Source organism: Amaranthus tricolor, chromosome 11 (assembly GCF_026212465.1).
Source record: "Amaranthus tricolor cultivar Red isolate AtriRed21 chromosome 11, ASM2621246v1, whole genome shotgun sequence".
In the NCBI taxonomy this organism is placed as follows: domain Eukaryota; kingdom Viridiplantae; phylum Streptophyta; class Magnoliopsida; order Caryophyllales; family Amaranthaceae; genus Amaranthus; species Amaranthus tricolor.
In genome coordinates this window covers 16,092,309-16,112,635 of record NC_080057.1, presented here as the reverse complement: position 1 = coordinate 16,112,635, position 20,327 = coordinate 16,092,309, and the positions used below count along the sequence as shown (strand labels likewise).

The window sequence follows — 20,327 nt, the reverse complement described above, 5'->3', positions numbered from 1 at the left end:
TGATAATAATAATAATAATAATAATAATAATAATAATAATAATAATAATAATAATAATAATAATAATAATAATAATAATAATAATAATAATACTTGGAAGAAAAACAATAATTAAAATATGAGGGACACAACTAAAGATTCAAGAGACAAAAATATGTAGAGCAATACTACTCTCATTAAATGACGATTTCTAGGAAAAAACAATTAAAGTTTAACAAGGAAAGGTTAAACTAATACAAATTTGATAAAAAAAAAAAGATTAAACTAGTAATAAGAAAGTAAATAAAAGCTAAAAAATTAAAAGGTTACAAGTTTTAAAAATGGTGTTTAATGGAGAGGATGATAATGAAGGAAAAAGAAAAGGAAGAAGGAGAAAGAAGTTTTCAATCTCCCCTTCGATGCTTAAGAGAGGCTTAACCTAATTTCACCCTTATTAAACACTAAACTAACCCTAACAACTTAATTAAAATAAAGATAAAATTAAATAATAAAAAATTTAAGTAATTCCAGAAAATGTTGACAATTTCAGAAGCAAAAATCGACTCGGCGGCCACTTCCAAGACCAAAAAGCCAAGTCGGCATTTATGTTGACAATTTCAGCAAATTTCAAACAATTGTCATTTCTTGCTCGATTGTCGGAATTGGGCATATAATATACCGTCAGAAAACTCATGAAGTATAATTTCCAATGACGCAAATCTTGCATTAGTACGATCTTGTTATCAAAAGTTATGAACAAAAGAGTAGACATGTATCAAATTTCAACTTAAAACTTTTGCATTACAAACACTCTTCTACTCTTTTGCTCATTTTCTTTGTAGAACATCTTCAACCAAGCTAAAAACTCTTAATAAACTCTGTAATCATTAAAACCATAAGAATAATGCTTAAAATAATCAATACCACTCGGAATCGACATGAATAATCAAATTCGGGTAAAGAAGCATAAATCTTCAAAATAAGCACGAAATTACTAACAACTTCCATCATTAAGGAGTATAAAATGATATAAATAAGTCAAATAATTGCACTTATTAGAGATATTTGGCATTCAGGTAGGAGGAGGTGGTAGCCGTAGGGCAAGAGTGCTTGAGATGGGTAGTGATTGTAGGAAACGGTTCCTAGAGCAAGGAAAGATAGGAGAAAGGATGATAGTTGTGGGTGTTGTAGTGCTGGATCCAACGTGAGAAAGAATACCAAGAACATAAAGAAGCAATATTTTTAAATTGAATTTTTACTACTAGAAAATGAGTTGCTAGTATCGGCTCGTCTCGTATTCAAACAAAACTTCCTAAATGAGAATTCGTGAAATTAATAAAGACATATCGGACCTTGGTTTTTCAAATGTGGTATGTCATTATCTGTCTTGCGGGCCTATCGATAATGACAAGGTAAAGCCCATTAGTCATCAATAGGTTGGATCGGCTCGAGTTGGGCCAATTTCTTAACATGGTGGGCTGGTACAACATTCCATTTGACCCGACCCGACTAATCCCAACCTATTAATTTTTTTTTATTTTTTGGTTTATAATCTTTAATAATTGAATGAAACTATTTTGATTCAGTAATAGCCCATGCCATTTTTACTTCACGAACTCTAAAGTTGGAGTGATCACCTTCCCAATAGAATATATTGACAAGAATAGTGTTAATATAATCCTGCAAAACAACCGTCCTATAGCAAAAAATACTCCAATTCAAACTCATAATAACTTATCAAAGCTGTGGTATGAGCAAGTGATTTTTGCTAATTGCTAAGTCTCTAAAACACATTATAAAACAAGGTAGAAATGAGAAGGAAAAAGAAAAAAACAACGGGGGCGATAAACATGCAAGCTCTTAAAATCCATCACGAGAACCAAGAAGTGAAGTAAATTGACCCGCTCCCACCTATTAAATATCCATTAATAGAATAACCTTTTAAAAACCCATCCTTTTTTAATAAATAAAGGATTATGCCCATTTATAACAGGGCGGGTTATGAGCTTTTAGACTCGCGTTTCTTTTAACACCTCTAGTCAACACTATAGCTGTTTAAATGGACCCGAACCGAAAATTCGACTCGAAATCGAAAGTTATCGGGCCCGAAAATGTGTTTCATTCTAAGGCTTACTGAACCGACATTACTCGAACCGATTGACAACCGAAAATGGAAAAACTAAATCCGAACTGCCACCAACAGCGAATTAATGCAAATGGTCAAAATTTGAGTCAAGCCTCAAGTCAATGTTAGTAACAGCAACATTAAGGTTGACTGGTCAATCCTTAATGTTGCTGTTACTAACAACGACTTAAGGCTTGACTCAAATTTGACTTTTATTGACTTTCTTGTATGAATTAAACTAACCGTTGTTAAATTGAAAAATAGTCGTTATGAAGTTGAAAATAGCCGTTGTTATTATGTTCTATAAATAACTCCATCATTTCCCTACTTCATTGTATCCAAATTCCATCATTCTTGTTCTAGTTAATCGATTTTGAAGGTAACGTAAAGTATTATGTTAGTATTATTCTCAATTTATAAATGTTAATATTATTTTTGAATGTTTACTACGTTACTATATCATATGTGTTCCGTAGATGTCACAGGAGCATTCTATTGAAGAGCTTTCTGATTGTGGTTATGAAGTTGAGATTAATACAGATTGGAGCGACTTCGATCCTTGGCGTGATTTTGTTGCTTGTCCTTTCTACTTGGTTGGAGGATTAGGTTGCACATACTTTAGATGGATTGTTTCGTAGGGTACTATATGGTAGAGAGACTTAACACTAGTGGAAAAAACCTCGTTTGCTGCGGTTTTTTGGCCATTTTTTGCTGCAGTTTTGGCCCCCAGCAATAGTGACAGCAGCAAATGTCCTACTTTAAATGCTACGGTTAAAAACCGCAGCAAAAAAGGACATTATTTGCTGCGGTCAAAACAAAACCGCAGCAAATAAGGAGGGGTATTTGCTGCGGTCAGAGGCAAAACCGCAGCAAATAAGTGGGGCATTATTTGCTGCGGTTTTGCCCCTGACCGCAGCAAATACTTCTATTTTTTTTCTTTTTTCGTTTTATCCTTATAATAATCCACTAATAATACAATGTAATAACAGTGGTTAATCCAATGATAATCATAGATAATCAACAATAATCTCTTTGTAATAATAAACTCTCGCTCGTATATATAATATAATATTATGTACGTACATATATATATATATATATATATATATATATATATATATATATATATATATATATATATATATATATATATATATATAATATACATTAAAGTATAAAAAATAATCTATACTAATTACAATCTATCAAGGACAAATATTAGCAAGATACGTGGCAATCTTGTCATTTAATTCGCGCATCTCTCCACTTCTCAAAGGGCGTGTTTCCCTCGGAATGTCGTTTAAAACCTATAATATAATATAAAAATAAAAGATTAATATATACACATTAGATTTTACCAATAATTATTTAAGAACGTAACAAATACTTACGGCATCTATATTTTCGACTCCAAACTCCTTCACGGATTTTATAATATCGTCCATATACTTCAGCGCATAGTAGCCGCATTCAACAGAAGAAGAAGGTTGTTGAAAACACTAAGAGAAAATAGATGTTAGTGTCAAAAACGGTTAAAAACGCATAAAATGGCAACTTAACACGTAATTTCTAGCATATGACTACGATTTTCAATTCTAACCACTTCAACACATTAATATATACCAAATAGTGTTATGTGCCAAGTTTCGTGCAAAATAAACCAAGTTTGAGCTACTTTTTGCGCGAAAGTACCAAAAAAGGTTAAAAACGCATAAAATCGCAACTTATCACGTAATTTCTAACATATGACTACGATTTTCAATTCTAACAACTTCAACACAATAATATATACCAAATAGTGTTGTGTGCCAAGTTTCGTGCAAAACAAATCAAGTTTGAGCTACTTTACGCGCGAAAGTGCCAAAAACGGTTAAAAACGCATAAAATCGCAACTTAACACGTAATTTCTAGCATATGACTATGATTTTCAATTCTAACCACTTCAACACAATAATATATACCAAATAGTGTTGTGCCAAGTTTCGTGCATAACAAACCAAGTTTGAACTACTTTACGCGCGAAATTGCCAAAAACGGTTAAAAACGTATAAAATCGCAACTTAACACGTAATTTCTAGCATATGACTATGATTTTCAATTCTAACCACTTCAACACAATAATATATACCAAATAGTGTTGTGCCAAGTTTCGTGCATAACAAACCAAGTTTGACCTACATTACGCGCGAAATTGACAAAAACACTTAAAAACGCATAAAATCGCAACTTAACACGTAATTTCTAGCATATGACTATGATTTTCAATTCTATCCACTTCAACACAATAATATATACCAAAGAGTTTTGTGTGCCAAGTTTCGTGCAAATCTGATACAAATGTGGTTGTATGAAATGAAGATACCAAAGGAGCCCACACAAGGTTGCATACAGACCTCACGACACAGCAGCAAACTAGTGACCAGACCACGTTGCGCGACACGTGGAGACTAAACCTATGCATCCAGGACCGAGGCTAAAGTGGAAATGGAATCTCGGTACTTGGATCTAGCTATTAAGGTCCTTAAACCATTCTAACAATTCCCGTGGACTCCTAGAAGCTGAGATGAAGGAAAGCTGCACACAAGGCTGCATACAGACGTCACGACACAGCTGCAAACTAGTAATCAGACCACCGTGCACGACACGTGGAGACTAAATCTATGCATGCAGGACCTAGGCTAAAGTGGAAATGGAATCTCAGTACTTGGATCTAGCTATCAAGGTCGTTAAACCATTCTAACAATCCCCGTGGACTCCTAGATGCTTAGCTGAAGGAGGGCTGCTCGACAATTTGCTAGATCAGAATTGTCTAAGTGTTTGTGGTTGTTTCGTGTTCTTTTCATGATCATTTGTAGTTTTTGTCTGTGTCATTAATCAAAGCTTCCGCACAACATTAATCCTTGCATAACCAAGGCCTTAATCAGCCCCGGTTTCGCATCAAAACCAAGTTTGAGCTACTTTATGCGCAAAAGTGTTTAAAACGGTTAAAAACGCATAAAATCGCAACTTAACACGTAATTTCTAGCATATGACTACGATTTTAATTTCTAACAACTTCAACACATTAATATATACCAAATAGTGTTGTATGCCAAGTTTCGTGCAAAACAAACCAAGTTTGAGCTACTTTACGCGCGAAAGTGCCAAAAACGGTTAAAAACGCATAAAATCGCAACTTAACACGTAATTTCTAGCATATGACTATGATTTTCAATTCTAACCAATTCAACACAATAATATATACCAAATAGTGTTGTGCCAAGTTTCGTGCATAACAAACCAAGTTTGACCTACTTTACGCGCGAAATTGACAAAAACGCATAAAATCGCAACTTAACACGTAATTTCTAGCATATGACTATGATTTTCAATTCTATCCACTTCAACACAATAATATATACCAAAGAGTGTTATGTGCTAAGTTTCATTCAAATCTGATACAAATGTGGTTGTATGAAATGAAGATACCAAAGGAGCCCACACAAGGCTGCATACAGACCTTACGACACATGTAACACCCCGTAAATTATCGGGTTTAAAAATAAATAAAATATAATAAAATAAAGTATAAAAAAATAAAATAAATAAGTAATATTGAATTATATTATTTTACATGGTTAATTATAAGAAACGAAGTAAGTTTATTTAACGGTAACGCGTTTTATCGCATACGTTGTTATTGCGTAATATTTCTTTTCTGCTTTTAACAAAAAAAATAGACAATTATATAATTAATTAATTAATTAATTAAAAAATAAATAAAAGATTAGGGAAGGGGAAGGGTGACCGGTTGTGTGAAGGAATGGGAGGAGTCTTGTAACTCCTCTCATAAGTGTGTATTAAGGCACATTAAACTCATCCCTTAATTGCCTATTAATCCTTTTGAAAACCATTTGAGTTCTTCACCCTTCTAAGCTTCCAATTGAAAAAAAAAATCAGAAAAATTCTCTCCTTTGGGCTTGTGATTCGGCATTTCAAGAAAAAAAAAATTGTTCTCTTGTTCTTCCATTCAATCTTTTGATCAAAGAGGTAAGTTTAATTGAATTTCTAGTTATAGATTTTATATACAAGGTTTTCTAAGATGAATTACATTTTATGTATGATGATATCCTATGACTTTGAGGAGGATTGAGTATATTTTTATGTAAATTTCTTTAACGATCCTTTAATAAACCTTAATTTTTTTAAAAGGATTAATTTATGTTCTTGATTTATATTCTTTAACAAAGTCTAAATTTTTTTATAAGAATTGAGTTTTGTTGATATTCAAATAAATTTCTTTTATGGTTTAAATTTGTTAGTAGAAATTAAGTTGGTATGGATTAAGTTATGTAGTCATCCAATGGTTTAATAATCCTTTAGCAAAATTTGATTTACTTGAAGGATTGTGTTATATTTATATATATGTGTGTCTTGATTTAAAAGGGTGATTTAGTTTTGTAATTCTCTACAAAATTTAATTTGTTAAGAGAATTAAGTATTTAATTTAGTTATCATAATTTATGAAATTTCAAGTCTCTTGAAGGATTTTGTAAATGTGACCTTGCAAGAGTTATTTTGGTCATGAGATTTAAAAAGGGTTGATAATGTATATATAAACTAATAATAATAATGAATAAAAAAAAATAATAATAATATATAAATGTAGGCGACAGCAGCTGTTCCGCCTCGTTAGAGGTACCGACTCGGAAACGTTAGTCGTTTTCCGTTGTTTTAAGCACCGTTGCGTTAAAAACTCGTTAAACGCTTAAAATAATTAAAAATAGTAAATGGATGTTAGAAATTATGAAATTTGGTACCCAAGGTAATTGACGCGTTCCGAACGCAACGGCGAAGTCGGATTTTTCATTTGAATTTTCTAAACTGTCGGAAATGGCCAATAAAGTTTCTGGTCAGAAATTAATTTTTGGAATCATTGGAAATTGGATGAAAACATTTAAAATTATCAAGTCTTAGTGATATCTTAGTGGTATGGAGTGGATTAAATGTGTAAACACGATCTAATATGTGATCGTTTTGTGTGTGTTATATAGGACCTCGATTTATAAGAGGGCGAAATTCCTATTGTGCTTGAGCAACGTGTGTTTGCAGCGTTTAAGGTACACGCTTAGACCATACTGTTATATGGTTGTGCAAGTAATGTTGTTTTATTTCTAATCGAGGCATTGTAAATCACATAAGGATTAGACACCTCAAATAATATGGAATAATTTAGTGAAAATTGAGCATTTATGTGTTTGTCACCCAAAGGGATTGACGTTTGGTTATGTTACCCAAAGAGGGTTAACAATGGTTTGGAATATTATAAATTATTGTTCCCATGGCAGTTTTGGATCATTACGGTCACCATGGGGGTATGCATACTTTAGCCTTTGGCGACCCGAACAGGACGGGCAACGTCTTAGGTCGGTGGTTGCCTTGGGATTAGCTCTCCCAAGTGTATTCCACCAAAAATATTTGAATTTATACTTGAACGACCCGAACAGGACGGGCAACGTTACAAGTTGGAATTATCTAAAAGAAATAAATGGTTTATACTTGAACGACCCGAACAGGATGGGCAACGTTACAAGATTGGAGATATTGAATAATGAATATATATTAGAGCCTTTGCATGCTAGGATAAACACAATGCTTGTATTCAACCTGTTTGACATATGTATGATGTCTCTGACGTGTATTGGTTGTTCTTTGGAACTTGCTACGTGTTGTCATACGACGTGCAGTAGGTTGATTGCAGGTGGGGGCTGGAGTGAGGACTCAGCTTAGAACCCATAACCATCAAGACTAATATATATTTTGTAATAAGTTTATGAGTCGAAATAACTCGGTTTATGTAACGAAAGTTTATGACGTTTTTCTTTTTATTTCGTACAACTTTTTAGGTAGTCTAGAGGCCGGTAGGCTCTCGAGTTGTATGTAAAGACTTCCGCTTACTTGTTTTCTTTGTTTGGCGTGTTTCTTGCGTTGACCATATTCCTTTACCGTTGGAATGTTGACGATCCGAGTAAAAAAAAAATAATTTTATTTGTATTCGTTTGTAAACCGGGATCATGTTTTCATATGATTTTCCGGGTCACTTAAACCGGGCCGTTACAATTGGTATCAGAGCCAACGTTCCTCATATGATAAAGGAATTAACAACCTTAGTAGAGAGTTGGGAAGTATTCGTTGGGATGTAAAATTGTTGGAATGTGTTTGCATTGTAGGTTGTTTGTGATAGTAATGTTTTGTTTGTACTTCCGTGTAGAATCAGGATTTATGGATAAGGGAAAAACACCCTTGGACTCACTCACCCCCGGGAAGTCTAGTAAGATACCGATGTTTGACCTTGAGACTGCCTGGAGGGAAGTCTCCAATGCTGATATTTGGAAAATAAGGGCTGGTGAAAGTATCCGAGATTATAGGGAGAGGATGCGTATGGTTAAGGCAAAGGCTGATAGGGTATATTATGATTTAGATTTAGACCTAAATAAGTTACGTCGTTTGTCCGAATCTAGGAAAAATGTAGAACCCGAGGAGGAGGGCGAGCCCCACATATCGGACGACGCTGATGTGGTCATGGAACTCTTGATGGAGCGGAACCTACCCGACCCTCCACTAGTGGAAACCGAGGTTCAATCGGAGAGTGATGTCGAAATGTGGGAGCCTAAGCGAGAACCACCTAATTATGTAGAGATTTCCAGCGAAGATGAGAGTGGCATTTGGGGGTCGCACTATGATCTTTATGGATATGGGACTGGGTTTGATAGGGGTTGCTCAAATGAAGAGGATCCCGAAGAAGACGTGGAGGAAGTACCAATAGACCACCCTAGGAATAGTGATAGTGAATCAGAAGATGCGCACTCGAACTCCAGCTCTGATTCTGGGGAAGATGCAAATGATGAGGACTTTGACTTAGCAAGCTATGATGAGAGTGCTGACACTTAGGACGCTTGGCGTTAAAATAAGATGCCTCCTTTGTCAAGAAAGAGACTTTCTAGAAACAGTGCCAACCGTACACTAAGGAGTTTAGTAAGAGCTCTTACGGATGTGGGCACTCCACGAGAGAGATCTGTGTCGGAATTAGCCTCTGATATGAGTAAGAGGATCAGTCAGAGCAAACCCTCGACTTTCAATGGTAAGGGGGAACCATCGGAACTCGAGCTCTGGTTAAGGGAATTTGACAAACTTTTTGATGTGTTTGAATGCCCAGAGGAACTGAAGGTCAACCAGGCTGCGTTTTTTTTGGTTGGTGAAGCCGACTATTGGTGGGCAAATAGTAGATCTGGGTTATTAGAACAAACTAATGGAGTCTTTAATTGGGATTTGTTTAAAAGGGCTATGCGAGAGCAATTATACCCTTTGCACGTGAGAAAAGATAAGTCAAACGAGTTCGCTCGTTTGGAGATGGGAGACATGACTGTTGATGAATATTACCGAAAGTTTATGGAATATATTCAGTACTGTCCTGACGATGTTCCCACTAAGGAGAAAAAGATGCAGCGATTTGAACTGGGATTGTCATATGACATTCAAAAACATATTGAGAGCGACCGCTATAACACCCTGGAACAGATGTACAAGCGTGCGTCTCAAATAGAGAACATTCTGAGGAAGGAGAACAAAAAAGAGAAGGGTAAGGACCCTGAGAAGAGGAAGGAGATTGCAGGCCAGACATTAGGGATTTCGTCGGACTTTTATCAAAAGAAAGCTATAACTTTCGGAAATTTTCAGGGAAAGTAGATCTAGTACAAATTCTGGGTTTAAGGGAGACGTGAAGCCTGGTAAGCCATTACTGGACCGAGATGGCAATGAAAGGAAATATTTCTGTAGAAGATGCAGGGGAAACTATCCTGGAAAGAATTGTGATGGGAATTTGGTTGAATGTAATTTTTGCCACAAGAGAGGACATAGGGAGTATAAATGCTACATCAAGAAAGGGAGTGGGAGTCAACAACCAGGTGGGCAGCACCGGCAGCAGAATTTGAATAACTTCGAAAGGCAAGTCAACCTGCAGTACGAAAATGGTAATCATGGAAACACTGCTCAGAGGTTTCAGCGACCTATTAGTAGGGGACAAGGCCGGGTGGATGGAAACCGAATCGAAGGGTCAGCTATGCAACGTGGGGGTAATCAAGTGGAAGGAATAAATGCACAGCCGTTTGGTGGACGGGTAACTGCGGTCAGTGCAAGGGAAGCTGACCAAGCAACGAATGTAGTTACAAGTACGTTCACCATTCATTCTGTAGTTGTTAATGTACTTTTTGACTCGGGTGCAACATGTTCATTTCTTGCAAAGAGTAAAGTAGAGGAGTTGAATTTAGGAACATTTGAAAAAGTTTCTTATATAGTGGTTGTTCCATCGGGAAGATTGTACAATTGTGATAGATTGTATAAGGAAGTGCCCTTAAGAATAAAGAAGGTCATTTTTCCTAGTGACTTGTATGTGTTAGATATGGAAGGCTTAGAGGTAATTTTGGGGATGGACTGGTTAGGAAAATATAAAGCCACTATAGAATGTAGGGAGCAGAGAGTGACGCTAGAAGGACCAAGAGGGGAAAAGGTTAGATATCGGAAATTTCAAAAAGGACCCCGAACGAATTTGGTATCGACTTTAGAATTGCAAAGACTCATGAGGTAGGGACACCCTTTGTACTTACGTCATATCAGCCAAGGGGGAAAGAAGGAGGAGGACCCCAAGGATATTGCTGTAGTGAATGAATTTTTGGATGTTTTTCCTGACGAGATTCCCGGTATGCCACCTCAACGGGAAATTGACTTCACGATAGACTTGATACCTGGGACTGGGCCGATTTCGAAGGCCCCTTATCGTATGGCTCCGAAGGAGATGGAGGAATTAAAGTCTCAGCTTGAAGAATTGTTGGATAAGGGTTATGTTCGACCTAGTGTTTCACCTTGGGGCGCTCCAGTTTTGTTTGTAAGAAAGAAAGATGGTAGTTTGAGATTATGCATCGACTACAGAAAGTTAAACAAGGTAACCGTTACCCTGGATAGATGACTTATTTGATCAATTGAGAGGAGCCGGGATCTTTTCTAAAATTGACTTAAGATCGGGTTATCATCAGCTAAGAATAGCTGAAGGGGATATACATAAAACCGCTTTCAGAACACGTTATGGACATTATGAGTTCACCGTGATGCCGTTTGGGTTGACAAATGCTCCAGCTGCATTCATGTGCTTAATGAACCAAGTGTTTAGTGCGTACCTGGATAAATTCGTCGTTATCTTTATTGATGACATATTGGTCTATTCGAAGGACCGAGATGAACATCAGAAACATCTACGATTTGTCCTGCAAACCCTGCGAGAAAACAAGTTGTACGCAAAATTGTCAAAGTGTGAATTCTGGTTGGAAAAGGTATCATTTTTGGGTCATTTTGTTTCTAAGGAAGGTATTTCGGTGGATCCGGTGAAGGTGGAGGCAGTTCGAAGTTGTTCGTCACCCAAGAATGTCTCCGAGGTGCGAAGTTTCTTAGGCTTGGCCGAGTATTACTGAAACAGCCCAAACCGGCGTAAACAATATAATAATAATATTGTCTACAAAGCACAGCGGAAGACTTATAGAAGTCTGGGCTGAATCCGACCTGTGGCTCGATAGCCACAGCAACCAATATCAGAGTATTTAAAAACTTTACAAAACTGTAATACAATTACTTACAACCCAGTTATAAACTAAATTAAGACATTATAAAATATCTATTTTTTTTATACAACGACATGATTTGTCAAAATGTCATTATAAGTTAACCTTCCGAAAACGATGTCCTCACTATCGCAACACATGACACATAAATGAGCAGCACATCCATCTGCACTAAAGATGGCAACCTGAAAGTGGATCTACCCCCTGTAAGAGATAGACCCTATAAAATAAAACTGACAACAATTGCATTGTTGAGTAATCCAACAAACTACTATATTTGTATACAAGTCATTAACAAACATTTCCAAATCAAATTTCTTGTTCACTTGGTAATCATTTATAAACATTATTTTATCCAAATCTAAAACTCTTTTAAAAGACCGTTTGATATCGACGTAAATACGGCTAAGAACATTTAGTTCATAACGAATCAAAACACGGCTATAACTTTACAAGTTAATAGCGTAAATCAAAATGCGGCTATTACTTTACAAGTCAATAGCGAAACAATACGGCAAATGACAAATATGATCTCATTTGCGAAACAAACAATACTTTATGTACGAAATGTATTTATTCAAATTCATATTAAATCAATAATTTAACAACACTTTAAAACGTGGGAATATATGGACCGTCAGGAAGTAGGCTTGATCTAAATCCTGAGAACACGGGTGATCGTCATCACCGAAATACGGTTCTTGCAAGAACGAAACGGGATCGGGGGCTCGAGACCGATCCGAATAACCATTACCTATTATCAAGCTATAGGATTTCACAATAATCCGGATATAAATATCCGTTGACAATTTCCAAAAACGGACATTTTTCAATGTCGAACATTTCAATATAAAACAAAACAATAATTCAGTTGATTTTCTTTGAAATCAACAATCATACCTCATTTTCATAATACAATATTTGAAAGCTCATATATAAAAACATATGCACATTCAAAACAATAATTTAATAAGGACCAGGAGCAAGGTCAAACAAGGTCAAAATCCACAGTTTCAAACACCAAACGATTTTGCTCAAATATCAATAGTAGTAATACCACACCTTATAAAACATAACTTGAACTTTGAAATACTTGAATTAAATTTAAAAGATAGGGTAGTAGTTTGCTTGTAGATTACCATTCTACGCCATGAATAACAATCAATAATTAAAACACCAATCAATTCATATGTTCCCAAATTTATACTTGAACCAAACACTCATATTATTCAATTAAGATCCATAACCCAACAATACCAATCCATAAAAGGAACACAATAAACCTAAGTTAATCTCAATTACTCAATACATAACCTTAAACCTCCAATTTATTTTATACTTCCTAATCCCACATAATAAATTCCATTTTAGTACCATAACAAGACACTTGTTAGTAATTTGGTCATAATTCTCTCATACGAATTCATCTCGGGGCGATTCAAGTGCCTACGTGATCGCGACTCGAAGCTCTACAAATATCATGCAGATACAAGAACCTAAAAACAATCAAAACAATCCCAAAATAGCCAAAACAGAAGGTTCAGTGTTGATTTTCATGACAGCCTGCGGGTATACCACTGTTTTGAACATAACTCCCTCATACGAACTCATCTTGGGGCGATTCAAGTGCCTACGTGATTGCGACTCAAAGCTCTACAAATTTCGTGCAGACACCAGAACCCAAAAACAATCAAAACTATCCCAAAATAGCCAAAACAGAAGGTTCAGTGTTGATTTTCGTGACAGCCTGCGGGTATACCACTGTTTGAAACATAACTCTCTCATACGAACTCGTATAGAGGCGATTTAAGTGCCCACACGACCGCGACTCAAAGCTCTACAAATTCTAAGAAGACACCAGAACCTAGAAACAATTACAACTGACCGAAAATGGCCAAAACAGAATGCTCAGTTTTTGAGCTGAAATCTCAATATCCAAATATTAAATTTCATACTAGAAACCAAATAACCCAAATAACCAATACTAATCAACACTAGCAAGAACCCAATTACTAATTAAACTCATATACTCTAATTAAATTCAAGTTGATACCCAAATTGAATCCACGACCCAAATTGAATCCACATACCAAACTACTTTAAAACATTCAATTAATACTTAAAAGGAATAGTTTGTGGATTACCTCAATCACCATTGAAGGACCTTTCAACTTAAGGTAAGATTGTAGGTGGTTGTTGGGGAGGAAACGCAGCCCGTTGTTGCTGCTCGTGGAGGGGAGAACCGCAGCCTGCTACTGCTGGTTGTGGGGGAGAAACACGACGGGTCTTAAGTGGAGGAAGAGAGTCACAGTTGGTTCTGAAATGGAGGAAGGAGCCGCAGACAAAGAGGGAGATGGAGATACATGAGTTTTGGAGGGTGAGGGAAAAATGAGAGAAGGAAAGAGTAGAGGATGAAGGGAAGGGGTGAGTATGTCGATTTAAAATGAGATAAAGAATGGGTTTATTTTTAACTTTGACCCATAAAATTCTATTAAAGCCGTCTCATCGTAAGACAGTCTTATATAAGACGTGTTGTAAGGGTACAATAAGCAATTATAAAATAAGTAATTGGTAGTATGAATAAAGATTGCATTTACGAATTTAGTTTTCAATACTTTATTTAAATTTATTTTTATAAAGATAAAATGGTAATCAATTAATAAAATATAATTAAAATACACTTTTATCGAAGTATTCTTTATACATTTTATACATTAAATAAAATATACCTCTTTCTTGAAAATGTTAACAAATGAAATACTTGAGTCAAGATTATCAAAATAATAATATTATTACTCGAATTAACATACTTTATAACCCCAATCAGCTTAATCACTTATAATTAAGCTTTATTAAATATAGTCTATTTCAATTACCGTCGTTTTGTTACGGATTACTCGCGTATTGCTCGGCCCATGACTTCATTGATGAAGAAAGAGAAGAAGTTCGAGTGGACAGACAAGTGTGAACAGGCCTTCGTGACTTTGAAGGAAAGGTTAACTATGGCTCCTGTTCTTACTCTACCTGACCCAAAGTTGGATTATATTGTTTACAGTGACGCATCGAAGAAAGGATTGGGTTGTGTACTGATGCAGGACCGTAAGGTGATTGCTTACGCATCATGACAATTGAAAGTACATGAAGTTAATTATACTACCCATGATTTGGAGTTAGCTGCTATAGTGTTTTCTCTCAAAATATGGCGGCATTACTTGTATGGCGTCAAATGTAGGATCTACACTGATCATCAGAGTCTGAAGTATCTCTACATTCAGCCCGATTTAAACATTCGACAACGTCGGTGGCTAGAGTTGATGACAGATTATGATTTGGAGTTCATATATCATGAGGGACGAGCAAATTTAGTAGCCGATGCGTTGAGTAGGAAGTCCAATTACTCGTTGTCCGCCTTGGACGGAGTTGAAGAGTTGCATCGGGATTTTGCGAGGTTGAACTTGGAAGTGGTGTGTAAGGGTGAATTACAGGGATGTCTGAATGCTTTGTCTATTCGACTTTCGTTCTTTGAAGAAATTTTAAATTCCCAAGATAAAGACCCGAAACTATTGAAGTTGAAGGAGCAAGCTCGGGAAGGAAAAGTGGAGGGATTCTTTGTTCATGAAGATGGGAGCTTGAGGTTCAATGGTCGCTGGTGTTTGCCGACAGGGGAAGAATCTTTGAAGAAACGTATCTTGGATGAGGCCCATTGTACAAAATTTTCAGTCCATCTAGGCGGTGACAAAATGTATCAAGACCTTAAGCTAATGTTTTGGTGGTCTGGGATGAAGAAGGATATTGCAGATTATGCCTCGCCCTGTTTGACTTGTCAAAAGGTTAAAAGTGAGCATAAAAGACCAGGAGGTTTACTACAACCTTTGGAGATACCGGTATGGAAGTGGGATGATATCTCTATGGATTTTATTGTGGGTTTACCCCGGACGAAGGCGGTAAATGATGCATTATGGGTCATAAGCCCGTTTTATCCCTATCAGTTGTCGTTGGGAGATGGAACAGTTAGCTCGAGCTTACATTAAGTATGTCGTGCGATTTCATGGTGTGCCCCGTACTATTGTGTCCGATAGAGATACACGGTATTTGTCACAATTTTGGCAAACCTTGCATCAGGCAATGGGCACTACGTTACTTTATAGTACGTCTTCCCACCCGCAGACGGATGGGCAGACGGAACGGATAAATCAGATTCTAGAAGATATGTTGCGCGCTATTGCCATGGAATGGCAAGGGTCGTGGGATGAACATTTGGACCTGGTCGAATTTTCTTGCAACAACAGTTATCAGACATCTATACAGATGGCTCCATTTGAGGCTTTGTATGGGCGTCGTTGTCGTAGTCCGGTTTATTGGGATGATTTCACCGAAGCGGTGACCTTGGGACCTTTGTTGTTATTTCAGATGACTGCAAAAGTGAAGTTGATAAGGGATCGTTTGAAAGCGGCACAGGATCGTCAAAAGTCTTATGCTAATTTGAAGCGACGACCAGAAGAGTTCACCGTGGGCGAACGCGTATTACTTTGCGTGTCACCCATGCACGGAGTAATACGTTTTGGTATTCGTGGAAAGTTGAGCCCTCGATTCATAGGACCATATGAAATTTTGGAACGTGTGGGTAAGGTGGCTTATCGGTTAGCCCTTCCAAACTCCTTGAAAAAAGGTACATGATGTATTCCATGTGTCGCAGCTTAAGCGATATCATGCCGCAGCCTCTCATGTCTTAGATCCCGAACCTTTAGATTTAGATACATCCTTGTCATACTCTGAGAAACCGGTTAGAATCTTGGATACGAAGGTCCGTAGTACGCGACGAAAGAATATAACTATGGTAAAGGTCCTGTGGTCAAATCACGAGCATAAAGCGGCTACATGGGAAACGGAAGACTCTATGCGAGAAAAGTACCCTCACCTCTTTCAGGTTAGTAGCATTACAGGGACGTAACTTCTTAAGGGGGGTAGACAGCGATAGGAATTTCGCGCGAATAATGATAAATCTTTTGGTTGGTAATTTTGCCTTTTTGCAAGTGTTGTGTTATGATAACATGTGTGTTCAGCGTTTTCCGTTGCCATGCAAGTTACGAGGACGTAACTTCTTTTAAGGGGGGTAGTCTGTAACACCCCGTAAATTATCGGGTTTATAATAAAATAAAGTATAACAAAATAAAATAAATAAGTAATATTGAATTCTATTATTTTACATGGTTAATTATAAGAAACGAAGTAAGTTTATTTAACGGTAACGCGTTTTATCGCATACGTTGTTATTGTGTAATATTTCTTTTCTGCTTTTAACAAAAAATAAATAGACAATTATATAATTAATTAATTAATTAAAAAATAAATAAAAGATTAGGGAAGGGGAAGGGTGACCGGTTGTGTGAAGGAATGGGAGGAGTCTTGTAACTCCTCTCATAAGTGTGTATTAAGGCACATTAAGCTCATCCCTTAATTGCCTATTAATCCTTTTGAAAACCATTTGAGTTCTTCACCCTTCTAAGCTTCCAATTGAACAAAAAAAAATCAGAAAAATTCTCTCCTTTGGGCTTGTGATTCGGCATTTCAAGAAAAAAAAAATTGTTCTCTTGTTCTTCCATTCAATCTTTTGATCAAAGAGGTAAGTTTAATTGAATTGCTAGTTATAGATTTTATATACAAGGTTTTCTAAGATGAATTACATTTTATGTATGATGATATCCTATGACTTTGAGGAGGATTGAGTATATTTTTATGTAATTTTCTTTAACAATCCTTTAATAAACCTTAATTTTGTTAAAAGGATTAAGTTATGTTCTTGATTTATATTTATATATATGTGTGTCTTGATTTAAAAGGGTGATTTAGTTTTGTAATTCTCTACAAAATTTAATTTGTTAAGAGAATTAAGTATTTAATTTAGTTATCATAATTTATGAAATTTCATGTCTCTTGAAGGATTTTGTAAATGTGACCTTGCAAGAGTTATTTTGGTCATGAGATTTAAAAAGGGTTGATAATGTATATATAAACTAATAATAATAATGAATAAAAAAAAAAATAATAATATATAAATGTAGGCGGCAGCAGCTGTTCCGCCTCGTTAGAGGTACCGACTCGGAAACGTTAGTCGTTTTCCGTTGTTTTAAGCACCATTGCGTTAAAAACTCGTTAAACGCTTATAATAATTAAAAATAGTAAATGGATGTTAGAAATTATGAAATTTGGTACCCAAGGTAATTGACGCATTCCGAACGCAACGGCGAAGTCAGATTTTTCATTTGAATTTTCTAAAATGTCTGAAATGGCCAATAAAGTTTCTGGTCAGAAATTAATTTTTGGAATCATTGGAAATTGGATGAAAATATTTAAAATTATCAAGTCTTAGTGATATCTTAGTGGTATGGAGTGGATTAAATGTGTAAACACGATCTAATATGTGATCGTTTTGTGTGTGTTATATAGGACCTCGATTTATAAGAGGGCGAAATTCCTATTGTGCTTGAGCAACGTGTGTTTGCAGCGTTTAAGGTACACGCTTAGACCATACTGTTATATGGTTGTGCAAGTAATGTTGTTTTATTTCTAATCGAAGCATTGTAAATCACATAAGGATTATACACCTCAAATAATATGGAATAATTTAGTGAAAATTGAGCATTTATGTGTTTGTCACCCAAAGGGATTGACGTTTGGTTATGTTACCCAAAGAGGGTTAACAATGGTTTGGAATATTATAAATTATTGTTCCCATGGCAGTTTTGGATCATTACGGTCACCATGGGGTTATGCATACTTTAGCCTTTGGCGACCCGAACAGGACGGGCAATGTCTTAGGTCGGTGGTTGCCTTGGGATTAGCTCTCCCAAGTGTATTCCACCAAAAATATTTGAATTTATACTTGAACGACCCGAACAGGACGGGCAACGTTACAAGTTGGAATTATCTAAAAGAAATAAATGGTTTATACTTGAACGACCCGAACAGGATGGGCAACGTTACAAGATTGGAGATATTGAATAATGAATATATATTAGAGCCTTTGCATGCTAGGATAAACACAATGCTTGTATTCAACCTGTTTGACATATGTATGATGTCTCTGACGTGTATTGGTTGTTCTTTGGAACTTGCTACGTGTTGTCATACGACGTGCAGTAGGTTGATTGCAGGTGGGGGCTGGAGTGAGGACTCAGCTTAGAACCCATAACCATCAAGACTAATATATATTTTGTAATAAGTTTATGAGTCGAAATAACTCGGTTTATGTAACGAAAGTTTATGACGTTTTTCTTTTTATTTCGTACAACTTTTTAGCTAGTCTAGAGGCCGGTAGACTCTCGAGTTCTATGTAAAGACTTCCGCTGACTTCTTTTCTTTGTTCGGCGTGTTTCTTGCGTTGACGATCCGAGTAAAAAAAAATAATTTTATTTGTGTCCGTTTGTGAACCGGGATCATGTTTTCATATGATTTTCCGGGTTACTTAAACCGGGCCGTTACAACACAGCAGCAAACTAGTGACCAGACCACCTGCACGACACGTGGAGACCAAACCTATGCATCCAGGACCGAGGATAAAGTGGAAATGGAATCTCGGTACTTGGATCTAGCTATTAAGGTCCTTAAACCATTCTAACAATCCTCGTGGACTCCTAGAAGCTGAGCTGAAGAAGGGCTGCACACAAGGCTGCATACAGACGTCACGACATAGCAACAAACTAGTGACCACACCACCGTGCACGACACGTGGAGACTAAACCTATGCATCCAGGACCTAGGCTAAAGTGGAAATGGAATCTCGGTACTTGGATCTAGCTATCAAGGTCCTTAAACCATTCTAACAATCCCCGTGGACTCCTAGAAGCTGAGCTGAAGGAGGGCTGCTCGACAATTTGCTAGATCAGAATTGTCTAAGTGTTTGTGGTTGTTTCATGTTCTTTTCATGATCATTTGTAGTTTTTGTCTGTTTCATTAATCAAAGCTTCCGCACAACATTAATCCTTGCATAACCAAGGCCTTAATCAGCCCCGGTTTCGCATCAAAACCAAGTTTGAGCTACTTTATGCGCAAAAGTGTTAAATACGGTTAAAAACGCATAAAATCGCAACTTAACACGTAATTTCTAGCATATGACTACGATTTTCAATTCTAACAACTTCAACACAATAATATATACCAAATAGTGTTGTGTGCCAAGTTTCGTGCAAAACAAACCAAGTTTGAGCTACTTTACGCGCAAAAGTGTTAAAAACGGTTAAAAACGCATAAAATCGCAACTTAACACGTAATTTGTAGCATATGACTATGATTTTCAATTCTAACCACTTCAACACAATAATATATACCAAATAGTGTTGTGCCAAGTTTCGTGCATAACAAACCAAGTTTGACCTACTTTACGCGCGAAATTGACAAAAACGCATAAAATCGCAACTTAACACGTAATTTCTAGCATATGACTATTATTTTCAATTCTATCCACTTCAAGACAATAATATATACCAAAGAGTGTTGTGTGCCAAGTTTCGTGCAAATCTGATACAAATGTGGTTGTATGAAATGAAGATACCAAAGGAGCCCACACAAGGCTGCAT

The 20,327-nt window shown here is 36.3% G+C and overlaps 2 protein-coding genes across 2 annotated transcripts; one reads left to right on the top strand and one right to left on the bottom strand.

The window, feature by feature from the left end:
* Positions 1–1,551: 1,551 nt before the first annotated feature.
* LOC130826551 (uncharacterized) lies at positions 1,552–14,162 on the bottom strand. The gene is made up of 5 exons (XM_057692133.1): positions 13,896–14,162; positions 11,314–11,409; positions 3,496–3,603; positions 3,318–3,411; positions 1,552–1,616 (listed from the first exon to the last, which is right to left on the bottom strand). Exons 2-5 carry the CDS (start codon positions 11,386–11,388, stop codon positions 1,552–1,554), a joined length of 342 nt encoding a protein of 113 aa, XP_057548116.1. The 5' UTR covers positions 11,389–11,409; positions 13,896–14,162.
* Positions 14,163–14,950: 788 nt separating this feature from the next.
* LOC130826550 (uncharacterized) lies at positions 14,951–17,733 on the top strand. Its single transcript, XM_057692132.1, has 7 exons — positions 14,951–14,965; positions 15,027–15,581; positions 15,693–15,761; positions 15,874–15,986; positions 16,101–16,272; positions 16,448–16,555; positions 17,692–17,733. The coding sequence occupies exons 1-7, from the start codon at positions 14,951–14,953 to the stop codon at positions 17,731–17,733; spliced, it is 1,074 nt and encodes a 357-aa protein (XP_057548115.1).
* The last annotated feature ends 2,594 nt before the right edge of the window (positions 17,734–20,327 follow it).

What these genes read in the sequence shown, in the direction of transcription:
- LOC130826551 (XM_057692133.1), bottom strand. Translation starts at nt 11,388, where the DNA reads ATGTTTCTGATGTTCATCTCGGTCCTTCGAATAGACCAATATGTCATC. An exon ending in ATAACGACGAATTTATCCAG is followed by an intron (nt 3,604 to 11,313) that starts GTACGCACTAAA and finishes ATTTTCTCTTAG; the next exon opens with TGTTTTCAACAACCTTCTTC. An exon ending in GAGTCGAAAATATAGATGCC is followed by an intron (nt 3,412 to 3,495) that starts GTAAGTATTTGT and finishes ATTATATTATAG; the next exon opens with GTTTTAAACGACATTCCGAG.
- LOC130826550 (XM_057692132.1), top strand. An exon ending in CCTGTTTGACTTGTCAAAAG is followed by an intron (nt 15,582 to 15,692) that starts GTTAAAAGTGAG and finishes CCCCGGACGAAG; the next exon opens with GCGGTAAATGATGCATTATG. An exon ending in CGCGCTATTGCCATGGAATG is followed by an intron (nt 15,987 to 16,100) that starts GCAAGGGTCGTG and finishes TCGTTGTCGTAG; the next exon opens with TCCGGTTTATTGGGATGATT.